This window comes from Trifolium pratense, linkage group LG5, assembly GCF_020283565.1.
Source record: "Trifolium pratense cultivar HEN17-A07 linkage group LG5, ARS_RC_1.1, whole genome shotgun sequence".
NCBI lineage: Eukaryota > Viridiplantae > Streptophyta > Magnoliopsida > Fabales > Fabaceae > Trifolium > Trifolium pratense.
The window spans coordinates 44213011-44227862 of NC_060063.1; the positions used below are offsets into that span (position 1 = coordinate 44213011).

General features: G+C 32.5%; 3 protein-coding genes across 3 annotated transcripts in view; 1 reads left to right on the forward strand and 2 right to left on the reverse strand.

The window, feature by feature from the left end:
* The first annotated feature begins 221 nt into the window (after nt 1–221).
* LOC123884756 lies at nt 222–1107 on the forward strand. The gene has a single exon (XM_045933949.1). The coding sequence runs from the start codon at nt 260–262 to the stop codon at nt 887–889; it is 630 nt and encodes a 209-aa protein (XP_045789905.1). The 5' UTR covers nt 222–259; the 3' UTR covers nt 890–1107.
* A 3202-nt stretch (nt 1108–4309) lies between these two features.
* On the reverse strand, nt 4310–5375 carry LOC123884846. Its single transcript, XM_045934078.1, has one exon. It carries the CDS (start codon nt 5247–5249, stop codon nt 4641–4643), a length of 609 nt encoding a protein of 202 aa, XP_045790034.1. The 5' UTR covers nt 5250–5375; the 3' UTR covers nt 4310–4640.
* Nucleotides 5376–7832: 2457 nt separating this feature from the next.
* The window catches only part of LOC123883042 (midasin-like), a 42223-nt gene continuing 35203 nt past the window's right edge, over nt 7833–14852 (reverse strand). Inside the window, exons 62-77 of the mRNA XM_045931736.1 lie at nt 14124–14212; nt 13926–14038; nt 13599–13819; nt 13232–13480; nt 12672–12893; nt 12400–12558; nt 12091–12312; nt 11667–12008; nt 11444–11590; nt 11106–11312; nt 9282–11006; nt 8884–9165; nt 8591–8770; nt 8412–8510; nt 8209–8334; nt 7833–8129 (exon numbers count right to left, since the gene is read on the reverse strand). Coding sequence (XP_045787692.1) covers nt 8097–8129; nt 8209–8334; nt 8412–8510; nt 8591–8770; nt 8884–9165; nt 9282–11006; nt 11106–11312; nt 11444–11590; nt 11667–12008; nt 12091–12312; nt 12400–12558; nt 12672–12893; nt 13232–13480; nt 13599–13819; nt 13926–14038; nt 14124–14212 — 4416 coding nt within the window. The 3' untranslated portion in view covers nt 7833–8096. The remainder of the gene's footprint in view (nt 8130–8208; nt 8335–8411; nt 8511–8590; nt 8771–8883; nt 9166–9281; nt 11007–11105; nt 11313–11443; nt 11591–11666; nt 12009–12090; nt 12313–12399; nt 12559–12671; nt 12894–13231; nt 13481–13598; nt 13820–13925; nt 14039–14123; nt 14213–14852) is intronic.

Below are 14852 nucleotides of genomic sequence, written 5' to 3' on the forward strand. Positions count from 1 at the left end.
GTGTTTATTTTTGGCGTTCCACGTATATTCGGACCTCTGTTATATAGTGGTTAATATATTAACCGTTAAAAAAAATATCCTAAGACCACATGCATGCATATAGTAAAAAACCAAATGGACAAATAATAGCCAATTTGTCACATAATTCCAAAATCTTTGAGAACAATTTGCACTAACTCTTATCGACAAAACAAAATTGCCTATGTGTATATATATGGTACAATTTGCAATATTGATCATCAACAATCAAATCTACAAAATGACTACTGTTCAAGTGAATCACCCCAAGTCTAGTTTTAGAAAGTTGTTTGAGAATTTAGATGAGTTTTTTGAATACGAAAATAGAGATAAATGGATAGAAGATATGAGAGCTAGCATAAGTTTAACAGCTTCCATAATAGCAACCATGACATTTTCACTCGCCACTAATCCACCTGGCGGCGTCGTGCAAACTAGTCCTGGTGATGTAGATCTTCTTGATGAAAAACGTAGACATTGTTTGGTATCGAATGTCACCACCGGACTTCGTTTATGCCTCGGAGAAGCTGTCTTGGGTTCTATAGAGTCCGGTGGTTATGTACCATTTTTGGTATGTAATACACTTTGTTTCATTTCAGCACTTAGTGTTATTTTCTTGCTTGTTAGTGGAATTCCTATGAACAATACATTTACAATATGGCTTTTATCAACATGCATGTGCTTCACACTCACATTCCTAGCTCTTACTTATATGTTTGCTGCAATAATGACCACACCTAATTCCATTTGGAGTTCTTATAAGAGTGTGTTTGCAATTGCTCTTATTGCTTGGATTTCCATAGTTGTAATTGTTCATGGTTTTCACATTCTTCGCTTCTTTGTGAGGCACTATTATAAATGGTACAAATGATGAGTAACTTATTGGTAGCAATCAAAATTAATAGTCAATTCCCAGTGGTTTCATAATTAATGTATCATAATAATATGTTTCTTATCAATATTCGTCAAAATAAGTATCAATTACATGTAATTTGTATTTGTTGTAATTTGATTTTTGCATTAAGTTGAAATACTCCTTGTACTTTATTTAATTCAGTTTGTTTATAATAAAATTATCGTGTTCTATTATGGCTTTGTTTGGTGGGAATAAAAGGCGGATTCTTGAAAACCAAAAAAAAAAAGGCGGATTCTTCATAACTCTTCAATATTAACAAGTGTTGGTAATATTTTTTTTTTGTTTTACAATGGAGCCGATGATCGAATTTACGATCTCTAGCATACAAACAAATCTCTCACGCTGGACCAAACATAGTGGCTTTAATAAGTGTCGGTAATTAAGCATTCCCTCCCTTGAACATAATTTTAAAAATAATTAATGATCAATTTGCACTAATGTAAATATTAAATATCATGGTAAAAAAAATTTAAATCGAAATAATTAATGATAAGCCTTTTTTTCCTTTCCAACAAGTCTTTTTTCCCCTCTCCAACCTGGAGGAAGATTTACATAGGCACAACCCCAAATAATATATATTTGGACACACATACATAAAAGAAAAAAATATACTTTTTTTAGCTTATGTGTGTGTCTAACAAAGGAGTCCATAAGAGTGAAAACATTCGTCATTAGTACAAAATTGTAACTTCAATCCACATATAAATTAGGGGAGCTTTAGATTGAAGTCACAAAAGTGACTTCTTTGGTAAAGTCTGGTCAATTGTCCATAAATGTCCAATAAAATGTTAGCTGATTCCACATAAGCAAGAGTGTAATGAAAGTCTATCGTAAGTCTTTTAATGAATTGTAACTTCAATCCACATATAAATTAGGGGAGCTTCTAGGGTGAAGTCACAAAAGTGACTTCTTTGGTGAAGTCTGGTCAACCGTCCAATAAAACGTTAGCTGATTCCACATCAGCATTAAAGTGTAAGTCTATGGTGAGTCTTTTAATGAAAGTTCTACTTATTGCACATGGGTCATTCTTTTAATTAAAATTATTTTAGTAATTAAACTTATTTTATTGCACATTTTTTTGAGTTATCCAGCTTGTAACTTTTCTCAAATGTAATGGTGAACTAAAATACATAAAAGGGTATAATGGGAATAGTGACTTGTTTGTAGGGTAGATGGTTAAATGTTGGGGTAGGAAAAAAAAAATCAAAGGCTTTAACTTAATTTGACATGCGACTATTTGGGTTATTTTAGTGGCCAATGTTACGGTGGACCACCTTTACAAGTGGTCCACCGTGGACAAGTGATCTACCGAATATGAATTTTACGAAATTCACTGTTGGATTGAAAATTTATATCGTATAGATCATCCATAAATTTTTTAAAATTTTTTGAATAACATATCAAATGATTTTCAATTTTTCTAAATTTTGCTATGGATGATCTATAGGATATAAACTTTCAATCCAACGGTGAATTTTGTAAAATTTGTATTCGTTATAATGTTATTCATGACTGGTCCACCATGGACCACTTGATGAAGTGATCCATGTTAGAATTTCCCTATTTTAGGAGGAAGAATATAATGATGTCATTTTTCCGTAAGAACCCCTTCTCGTATATATCACTAATTAAATTGATTATATCTCATAATATACCCTGTGTATATTTATGGTTCCATTGAATTATTAAATTTTTGTGCATTTATGTTAGTATTTAGGAATGTCAATTTTATATGTAAATGGAGATTTATCCGGAGATTGCTACATTTGAAGGCCCGGGTGCGAAGAATATTTCAGGATTGAGGATGAGAGAGGTTTGATAATGTGAATGTGATTTTATTCTCCACTTTCTAGAGATTTTGTTTCCGAACAAACTTTATCTAAATATGTTTATATTCAATTATTTTATATTATATTTTCGTAGGATCAATTAAGAGATGTGAAAATATAATTAATAAAATATTTGCTGGATCAATAAGACAAATTTTAATAACATTTACTCTAGCTATTGCCGGAAGAAAAAGAACATTCTCTATTTTTATTTTGGCAAAATTACACCACATGTCCTTTATCTTATTTTTTTGTAACACTTTGGTCCTTTATCTTTTTTTTGTAACACTTTGGTCATTTATCTTTTATTTGTAACACTTTAGTCCTTTATTTTTTTTATTTGTAACACTTTAGTCCTTTTTTTTGTAACAGTTTGGTCTTTTATCTTTTTTTATTTGTAACACTTTGATCCTTTATTTTTTATAAATAAATAAGATAAGGACCAAAGTGTTACAAAAAAAAAGATAAAGGACCAAATTGTTACAAAAAAAATATAAAGGACCAAACTGTTACAAAAAAAATAAGATAAAGGACCTGTAGTGTAATTTTGCCTTATTTTTATTTTATATATATATATATATATATATATATATATATATATATATATATATATATATATATATATATATATATATATATATATATATATATATATATATATAGATAGATGAAATGCAAGTCTTTAAAAATTCACACACACAAAGTGGAGGAATCGGGGTTTGAACCCCTGTTACGATGTTCGAACTAGTAATTTCGATATTTTTATCAGTTGAGATTGGATTTATCGACAGAACATTCTCTCTTGCTATTATATTGATCATATCGAACCAATTAAATTATTTAAGGGGTTGACAACAATATGAAAACCATTTACTTCGACTTCTAATAATATAGTATGATATTGAGCGGTGTATATTACTCAAAGAGTCAGGATCCGTTGACACCAACTAGTTTGACACCAAATGTTACACCTCTCAATAACGTTTTAACCGATATAAATTTTATAAAATCCACCGTTGGTTTTGAAAGTTTACATCATATAGATCATTTGTTTTATTCTATTTGTTTTATTTTAGTTTTATAGTTGTCAGTTTTTTATTTTAAGTTATTGTCTTAATATATACCGTAGTATTTTACTTTTAAAATTTGATTGAATTTGTTTACTTGTTTTAAAATGTATAAATGTCAACTCGAAAATATGAATCTGGTTATTCGAAACTTAAAAAAAGGAAAAGAGTTGAAATTTTGATTGAACACAAGAAGTTGCTGTAGATAAATTTGTTTAAACAAGCAAAAAAAAGGTAAAATTGAATAATGTAAAATAAATTTTAAATATATACTATAATATTTTAATTTTTTTTTATTAGAATATAAAAGGTCTCAATTTAAAGTTCGTTTTAAGCCTCGTATAGTGTTGGGCCGGCCCTGTGCTTACCGACAATAAATATTGAAAAGTTATGAAGCCTTGGCCATTTATTCCAACAAACAAAGCCATAACAGAACAATTTTTTATAAACAAATTGAATTAACGGAAACAAAAGGGAGATTTTTAATTGATCAATGCATACATCAAATGACAACAACAAATAAGATTACATGTAATTGATTATATTTTACGGATACATAATTCATAACAAGCATTTTTTTGGTACATCACAAGAAGCCACACACTATGAAATCACAAGGAAATGACTATTAATTTTTTTTTTTTGGTAAACTGGGTATCACTATGCGAAACTGTAGAAACTAATTCATCGAGCCTTGTGGGATCCAAATAAGTGACCAACTCTCCCTAACAGTTACAACTATGGGAAAAGTAGGGAACTTATTTGTGAGGCATTATTAATTTTAATTGCAACAAATTAATAAATTGTTCATCATTTGTAGCATTTATAATAGTGCCTCACAAAGAAGCGAAGAATGTGAAAACCATGAACAATTACAACTATGGAAATCCAAACAATAAGAAGAACGGCAAACACATTGGCATAAGAACTCCAAATGGAATTAGGTGTGATCATTATTGCAGCAAACATGTAAGTAAGAGCTAGAAATGTGAGTGTGAAGCACATCGATGTTGATAAAAGCCATATTGTAAATGTATTGTCCATAGGAATTCCACTAACAAGCAAGAAAATAACACTAAGTGCTGCAATGAAACAAATTGTATTGCATACCAAAAATGGTACATAACCATCGGAGGCTATAGAACCCAAGACAGCTTCTGCGACACATAAACGAACTCCGGTGACATTCGATGTCAAACAACGTCGGTTTACATCATCAAGACTAGCTTGCACGACGCCGCCGGGGGGATTAGTGGCAAGTGAAAATGTCATGGTTGCTATTATGGAAGCTGTTAAACTTATGCTACCTTTCATATCTTCTATCCATTTATCTTTATGTTTGTATTCAAACCACTCATCTAAAGACTGAAAGAACTTTCTAAAACTAGACTTAGGGGGATTCTCTTGAACAATACTCATTTTGTTGATTTGATTGTTGATGATCAATTGCAAATTGTTGACAATTTTGGTTTGTAGATAAGAGTTAGTTCAAATTGTTCTCATAGATTTTGGTATTATGTGGCAAGGGTTGGATCTACGTTGTTGTCATTGGTGGCAACTGACCCCAATCCATCATTATTTTTGTATCTAACAACTAGATAAATTTATATGTCGACCCCTCTTAATATTTAATGTTGTCTCCACGTAAGTCCATAGGAGACTTTGATAAGTCCATAGGAGACTTTGATGCTCATTTAGATCTTACAAGGCCCGAGAAATTAATTAGGTTCCACAGTTACGCGTTGAAAATACCTAATTTATGCCAACAAAGAAACAAACTACTACTACTTACACTGATATTATTGTTGTCCTACTAATTCTAAAGATGGCGATAAAAAGTGGCTGGAGTGATTAGAAATTTGCCTAGGAATAGACTATAAAACGTTTTTTTTTTTCTTCTTGCAAATGCATCCAAAATCCTTTATAAAAAATTTATTTAAAAATGTTTGTTAAGAAAGTTAAAAAGACAAGTACATAAACGAAGAGATCGTCTTGTGATTATGATGACAAAGTTGAATAACGATGGAGTGGGACTGTTAAGGGTGGAGATTTCACTTAAAAAGAAATTTTACGGGAGAGAATCTTTTCCCTATTGGAGGTTTATGTTTGGTGAAAAATTAAAGCGGGTGAGACTTACATTTACACTTTACCTTGGCAGAAGTCATTGAAATTTCTCCAATGAAAGTAATACTTGGTAAAGTCCCGCATTGATTCAGAAATTGTTTGAAGATATATTAGCGTTTGGCCGAACTTAATTTCTACTTTTTTATGATTTTAAGTAAAAGTTAGGCCAAACACAATTTAGAACAAGTACTTATATTAAAAAGCAACTTTTTTACAAAGAAGAAAATTAAGAAAAATTAACTTTTAGAATAAGGTGATAAAACTTACTTTTTGAAAGACACGCTCAACTTATTTTTCTTGTCACCTCTTCGAATCCGATTGACAGCATTGTTTTGTTTTATTTTATTTTTTCCAACCTTATTTCTTGCAGTTACGGTATACTACAATTGAGTTACGGTATACTATATACAATTGAATTCAACCGTAGTAGTTTATTTTTTTGGTTAATTGCTAGTATGCTTTTTTTTATTATATTAAAGTATTAAAAATTTGGTTATTATTTATTATTATTATAAAAAGCAAAAATGCTCTTTTTCACAATTCTGTACACTAGTATAGTTTTATTGACAAAAATAAAATAATATTTTTCTTATGAGTATTAACATTTGATTATGACGGGCTTTTTTCAAAAAATACGACTGTATATTCTATTCCTTATTTATATATTTACTGAGTCAAAAAAATAATATATATTAATGTGGAAAAAAATGATATATATTCAGTAAAAATTATTTATTCCACTATTTTAATATATTTTGTATATATTCTCATTAATCAAGTTCTCTTTTGTAAAATATTTCACTGAAATTTGAAATGAAATTATTTATAAATTTTTATTCTTTTATAAAGTATATTGTATTTTATTAATATAGATTTTAAAATATTTTTTTATAAATACTTTATGATATATTGCTATTAGTTAATAAAATTCCAAGTTTATAATATATTCACTAATTAAAATGCAAAGTTTATAATATATTCACTAATTAGTTTTTGGACTGAGCCACAAGTTTCAATCCAACGATGAATTTTATAAAATTTGTGTTCGTTAAAACATTATTGAGCTGTGCAACATTACTAAAAAATTATACCGGTGTTATTTGATTTCTCTCATCAAATAATTTTTTATGAAAAAGTACCTTCTAAAACAAAAAATAAAATGAAATTACCAAAGAACTTTAACTTTATTTTTAAAGTTTCTTTTTTTGACTTTAAGTTTAAAGTAACTTTTATAGTAAAAAAAAGTTGGGCCAAACAGTACCTAAGTATGAATAATCCTCGTTTTATAAGTCAGTTTAATATAATTGATTTAGTTTCTAAATTATAAGAAAGAGTCATTTGGAACTATGTTAAGGGTGCCCCAATTTGGTGAGTGGCGTTTAAGAAACGTAAGGGTGTTATCCTTGAAGGCGCGGATTGGTTGAAGGAATGGCTCACAAATGGAGTATCAAACAGTTGTTAATTTGGACACCATTGAATCAGAACGTCAAGATGCTAGTGCTGGGGAGCACAAGACCATGGCACACAGTTTCCTGCGATTTATCTTAGATTCCTCAATTTTTACTTCTACAATTTTTTAAATAAAAAAGGGAAATGGGTGAGAACTTTTTCTTTTTTTCTTTTTCCACTATTGTTATTCTTGTGTTCTGTATGAACCCATCGTTGTAAGATTAAGTATTTCGTGTTTTTAAACACCTTCACCAAATAGTTAAGTTTTTAAACCCATCGCGCAAATGTAAGGATATAATTGTAATTATGCTCAAATTGTAATAATATTTTTTAAATTTTTTTTATCATCTTTGAAAGTTTCAATTCAAAAACTTTATATCACCCCAGTGGTCGTGTTAGCCACAAGATATATTTAAAGTACAAAAAACATGTTCAGAATTACTTGCTAGTAGGATTTCATTGAATGCAGCAAACATCACATTCTTAATCAAAGTAGAATCTGTACATTGGATTGTACAACTGTATAATTGTTATTAATTATTATACAATTTCATGTACTTTTCATGTACAAAAAAATTTCAGACCCAATAACCCAATGATGTTTTCTAATCCCTCTTCAATATAAATCACATGTCGTATCTGCATTCTTGAACTCAAATGGATTTTTAATGTCTTCAATGAGTCTTCAACCACTTAGGAATTTGAATACTGCATAAGCTCCAACCACTGAAATAAACACAACAATATTAATACTTTCTTTTCGTCTTCTTCTGACTCGAGAAAAGGAGGAAGAAATCAAACTTACCTGTCTCAGTAGGTTCGCAAGGGTTCTAGGCAGTGCATCAATGTTCCTCAGAACAATATAATAGGGAAAGGGAAAGGAATCCATGTACTTAGAAAATTTCATCTTTCCGCCCTCAAAGGATGCTTCCTGTTGTGCAGAAAGTCGAGGTTAGGTAAAAGAAAAACTATATATCATAAAAATTACTTGTGCCAGTGAATAAATACCATGAGATCCATTATTGAGTCCTGAGAGTTGTCAAGAAGCAAGAAAGCAACCATTCGATTACTGGCTATTGCATCTCGAACACACCGCTTTAAGTTTTCCTGAAAAAGATACAATTGAATAAAAGAGGGCAAAAGTTATGAATATATAATGAGACAGCCAGATTGTTAATCATATATACCTTTTCATGAAAACGACCATCTGCAATTATTAAAACAAGTTGCTGTAGGGGGTTACGTCCAGACGGAAGACGTGCTTTTACAACTGCAGCATCTAGCTTGTTGGTCAAAAATTTCAGCAGATCAACAACTGGTTCATCGGCAATAGTATTCTCTTGCTGGAACGTCAAATTTGAGATCATCTGTTCCTCAGTCAAAAACAAACAATCAGATCCTTTCAACATAGTCAACAAATGAATACATACTAAGGTCAAAAAAGGGAGAAAAAAATTAGACTTGTTTAAATCCTGCTAACCTTAACCCCAGCCTCTCCGGTGAATGGCCTATCAAAATCATGCAGCAAATTTATGTTCCCTTTTGTTCCAAAGCTCGCAACGGCCAAACTCCCCATTTCGAGTTGAGAAACAGCACGACATACTGTAACCAAAGCTTCAATTGCAACATCCCCACAGCAGCTCTCCGACATGCTACGTGAATCATCAACAGCAATCACGACTTGGTAATCACGTTTGTTGGGTCTGGTCCGCCTAAGCCATATTAAATCCATACGGAAATAACTTGCTATGAATTGTATTACCTGGCATTTTTTAAAAGGTAAAGGAAGAGGGTAAGCACCGACAATTCATCAACAGATGCATACTATTTATCATAAGGCCCATACATATTAATAAGAATTAAGAACACATCAGCTACCTTTTTCATATGTATCCTTCTTCCTGTTTTATAATACCCTTGGAGCTTGCTGGCCACCGTGGGCTCCAATACAAGACGCAACTGCTCAGCCAATTCCTGAGATAACTTTGTAGTGCTAAGTTCAAATCTTCTCCAGAGAGCAGTAGCAATATCTTTCACATGATCAGGAACGTCGCAAGGTTCATGGCAATTTCCCAATTCCTCATCATGCACACCATGTACAGAAAGTTGGCTTAATTTATGTGTGTTCTCACTCAAGTATGATCTACTGATAGAAACTACATCTTCCGAACGACTTTCAGGATCAATATTTGCGCTAGCAAGAGGATTCACGTATCCATCATCTTGAGACTTCGCTGTGGCTGGCATATTCGATTGATCCCTTTTTTCATTTCTAGGGAGTAAGGAAGAATTACTTACAGAATCTATTTCTGATTTTTCCTTCCCAAACTGCAAATTTGCATCTTCTCCAACACGACCTTCAGTATCAAGCTTATCACCATCAATGTTTCTATCAACCTGTTCCAACGTTGCAGGTCCCAAAGCCTGAGTTGTCCCCTTTTCAAATTCAGAAACATATCCATACTCATCGGCATTATCATCATCCATGTCACCATGATTCTCTAGGTTATCCTCAGGGAGATCACCAGATACATTTATTCTTTCTTTCCTTAAATCAAGTGCATCCCCTGTACTTCGGGAAGGATTAGTTTGTTTTTCTTGAGAAAATGAATGCTCGTGCTGTGGACGGTTTGATTTAGGTTGAGATTTACTATATCCCCCAGCATTTGAGGAGTCTGACATCTTAAGATCCATCTCAGACATATCACTAGAAGGAAAGCCACCCGTGAGAGCAGGGTTGTCAAAGTCATGATGGCTATTTGACCAATTTGACTCTGATGCTATATTTTCGGAACCAGATGTCTGCAAATCAGTTTTGGACTGTGATGCTAAATCAACAGGAGAAACTTGTGCATTAACCACATCAGAAGATTCAGATGTATCTTTCTTTGGTTCCGCGGAATTCATGTCACCATTCTCTTGATTTTCCTGACCTAGATCATCTTTTTCAGAGGAAACATCAACTTCAGTACATGCTTCTTCCATAATTTCATCAGGTGGGCATGTCTCATCATCCTGGTTCTCATTCTCAGCTGGCTCATTCTGCCCTCCTTCCAGATCTCCCTCTTCAACAGGATCCACATCTTCATTTGCATTCAAATCCATCTCCAAGTCAGAAGAATGATCTGGTTCATCCGGCTTCAATCCAGTAGCATCAGAATATGCTTCTTCTTTGTCCATATTTACCTCTTCTGCATTTTCTTCATCATCAAAATCATTCTGGTTTACAGCTTCATCATTCTGAGCATCACCTTCATCACAACTATCGTCCCCAGATTCATTGATGGTAGAGTCATCCTTGGCTCTTAACTCTTGGTTGCTTACGTCTCTATCCTTAACTGAAGGTCCTGATTCATACTTTTCTTTTGTATCTTTAGGAGCCTCGTCTTCATTCTGATCCCAAATTTTCTCTCCAACTGCTTCACTATCTGGTCCCGTGGGACCCATTTCAGACTCAAGCTCCTCATTCTCACCATCACAGTCTTCATTTTCATTAGACTCCTCACTAAGGCTTACTGCATCAGCCTGAAAATCCTGATCCATCTCAATGCCTTCTTTATTGCTACTTGGCACTTCGTTGGAGTCCTCTTGCTTTTCCTTTTGCTGCAGCATTGCCAAAAGAACGATGATGCATGGCTTGAGAATACAAATTTGATAGGCAAAACTTACCAAATAATACAAAATAGAAGGCCCAAAACTAACCTGTTCACGTGTTCCCAGCAGCTGATCTTCATCAGTGATCTGATCACTGACATCATTTAATCCAACACCTTCCCCCATGCCAGTCCCACTTGCATCTTCAGATGTATTGAGGGTTCCATCTTCCTCGTTGTTTTCTGCTGATGTTCCAAAACCTTTTGAAAATAAAGAAACTAGAACATTTGCAATCACATGAGTTGTTACTGCTACCTGCAAATCGATATACAGAATTAGATTATCCAACTCAAACAACAGTAAGTTACTAAAAAAGTTACATAATATGCCAATTACATAACATATTCATGCTATCGGAGAGAGAGGTAAGTGAGTATTAAGCTTACTGATCTGTGCATAGCTAAGAAATTTTTCAAGAGCTCGTCACTGAATTTCAGTAATAGATCCACGAGCATATGAAGATTTTGAAAATGGACTCCTACTTTGCAAGAATGACTGCAAATTTTATTGTCACAACAATTCACCAGTTCCTCCTACAAGCAACCATATCATCATTTTAGTCACCTAACAAGGAAGAATTAAAATAACCTGCGATTTAACAAAACTTACCCCAAAAGTGATTGTTTTTAAAAGATCATCACATAGCTTGTTGATGTCAAGATTTGAGGTAAACGATTCAAATGAGTCAAATAGCACTTTCCATGAACCGTCAAATAGGACTTTCCCTGAACCAATTTTTTTCGTGGAGTCTTCAACACTAGGGATAATGCATGCGGAACATAAATTCTGCAACACCGATGCAATGTGTTGATATGTGGACTCGAGGGCTTTATCAAACTTAGTATTAAGCTCCGCACACTGTCTTTCGCAAAAACGGTCCTTCTCAGATGAATCTACAGGACTAGAATTTGCCTTTATTGCAGTGGTAAATTCTTCCTCAATTATTTTTGCCTGAAAAGAAAAATATTTATTAATCCCAGGTTTCTCATTCAAATTACTGGACTTCAGAAGGTTAAGTCCAAAGGTTAAATACCTTGTCAATTATTTCTTGAAAATGATGAATCAGAACATTTTTAACTGAGCTGCTATCTATACCCTGCTCTTGTGGTACAAGAAAATCATTCTTAAAATCCTTTATCACCTTGAAATTTTCATATACCAGTTTCTCCATTTCTTGAGTAACAACAAAAAGACATGAAGAAGCCACTGCAGTGACAGCTTTCGACCCCCCAATTAGGTAAGAATCCAAGGATTCCTGTAATTATGTTTTCCATAAATGTAAGGCCATATGTAAGTATTGCAAATTTAAAGCAATTCACGACAAAAACCATTATATATTCACCTTTGATTTACAGAACACTGGTAAGAATTCTTCAATGGAAGCAGTCATCTCACTCACTGAAGGTCTTGTTCTTTGACAAGTGTTTAAATGGCTATTTACTATTGTCCTTAGTAAGAGTAATTCTCCATTTGATATAGCACACAGACTATCAAATAATTGCTGCATAATAAAATATAAAATATATATAAAATGTATAAATATAATTAACATCAGATGCTTAAAACACTATAGGAAATACAAGCATCCAAATAAAATTGTAATCACGATTTTACCTTCTGTTGCCACATGCATTTGTAAGTAGCAAGCTGATTCGGAACAATAGAGCACATATAACTTGTATTGTTATTAGTGGGAGAGGAAAATGAAAACAACTTTCCCACAGTAGATGCACATTCTCTAAAGCATTTCAATTTCTCGCCAAATGCACTGGCATCCGCTAGTTGCTTCTTTTGTATCTGAACAAGCTGACTAACGAAAGAACTGGACCTATTAACCTACAGAGAACCAAGTTCACATTCAATATATCAAATGCACCATAATAAATAAAAAACACTCAGAAGGCACACAGAAAGTGGGTCATGATATCCAGTCCTACGATTGAGATAATAATGATGAAAGTGAATAAATAGACATGAAAAATTCCATAGTTAAAGAACTAATCATTTACAATGCAAAAAAAGTAGCACGGTGATGAGATACAATGAAAAGAAGAAAATGCAAAACAATCTGGAAAAAAATCAAAATGAAACTAATATTTATTATGATGTTAAAAAATTTAAATGAAACAAATCAGAGACCTTGCTCTACCAATATTTAGGAAAAATATGTTTACCTGTTCAAGAGTTATATCTTTATGAGGATTTTGGCATGTCTCCTGCAGAAGAAGCACAGACGTAACACTCTTAAAGTAATGCTCAATAGCTGTCTTCCACTCCCTAAGTGAGCTTTCTTCAAGGACATCAGTATCTTCGACTTTAGCATCAATTTCCAAGGATGATGGACTAGCGAATCTACTATTTTCTAGAAGTAGACATTGCACGTTCCCAGAGAGCTCAAGGAACCACCAATCTTTACGCTGGTCCTGTGTTTTTGTTTAAGTAAAAGGGCAGGAAGAAAAATAAGAAAAAACAAATAATTTTACGAATTCTTAATAAATAATCTAGACATTCATGAAAAGAAACAACTAAGCTTTAAACCACCTTATCAGTTGACTTGTTGGGAGGCAACCCACTACTTCTTAAAAGGTCGAGAAGATCAGACAAAGTTCTTCTCTTCCTTTGACCATGCTTATCATCCTTCCAAACGTTACCGGAATCCACTGCTTTAATATAAATATTTTCAACAGTATGCCATGCATCTTTCCATCCTTCCAGGTAAAGTGTATGCTGGGAATCACAAGATCTCAATATGCTTCCAATTTCTGTACAAAATGCCAGTTTCTCAGAATTTCTTAACAAGAAACAAATCAGACCAAAAAAAACTAGGAACACCAAAAAGAAAGTGACAAAAAAAGAAGAAAAAAAAACCTTCAACATTTTTCTGCTGTAAAATCAAAACATCACATGCTGATGTTTTCTTAAGATGCAAATTCTGAAAAGCATTGTCTAGTGCCATGCTGCAGTTTTCAAACCACATTGACCTACACCAGCAAGTTCCAACAACTTAAATAAAAAACTAAAAAATATTAAACTACAGCAAGACCATAAGCTGTGAGATAAGATAACCTGTTTTCATCACTGAACAATGGCAAATCAGAAGCGTTACTGATTGAACCTCTATGTAGAACATTTTGAAAAGATTCTTGCAGAATATCCTTCAACAATAAGAAAAGAGCAACATACAAAAAAAAATTTAAACAACTGAAAATACAAATTATGAAGACACTAATACAAGAACTGCTCGCGCTCCAAAAATGATATATTATATAGCATAAAATAAACCTAATCTAACAACTACTTACTACATTTGCCTATCTGGAAAAAAAAAAAAATTATAAGTCATCATATCCTGTCTAAACTTGGTGCTTATTTAGCCAACATGATTGTATAACTCTACTATGTGTCCTATCTTATTGTGTTCATTTGGTTAAAATTTTGTATCTTGAGAGGAGGGTTGTGCTAGAAATCAACGGGATAGGATAAGAAATTTGTTTCCAGATATACTAATAAAAAGTTATTTAATATCTCATTAAATTTTAAATTTTTGTATTAATATTAAAATTTATTTAGATTCAATGATGTTTTAAAATTGTGAGGAACCAAAACCCTATACGAATCTAATAAAGCTATACAGAAACATATGTAGACACAAATCTAACATGAAAAATACATACTGAATACGTAAGAACTTGAACAATGTATCACAAACATGAAATTCAAAACAAGATTCTTGATAAATTACAAAAGAGGCTAAGCTCACTCAATTATTAGATTAGCCAATTGTTCACATATAAA

Bases quoted from the DNA above. Each gene is read 5' to 3' on its own strand.
- LOC123884846 (XM_045934078.1), bottom strand. From the start codon at position 5,249: ATGAGTATTGTTCAAGAGAATCCCCCTAAGTCTAGTTTTAGAAAGTTC.
- LOC123884756 (XM_045933949.1), top strand. From the start codon at position 260: ATGACTACTGTTCAAGTGAATCACCCCAAGTCTAGTTTTAGAAAGTTG.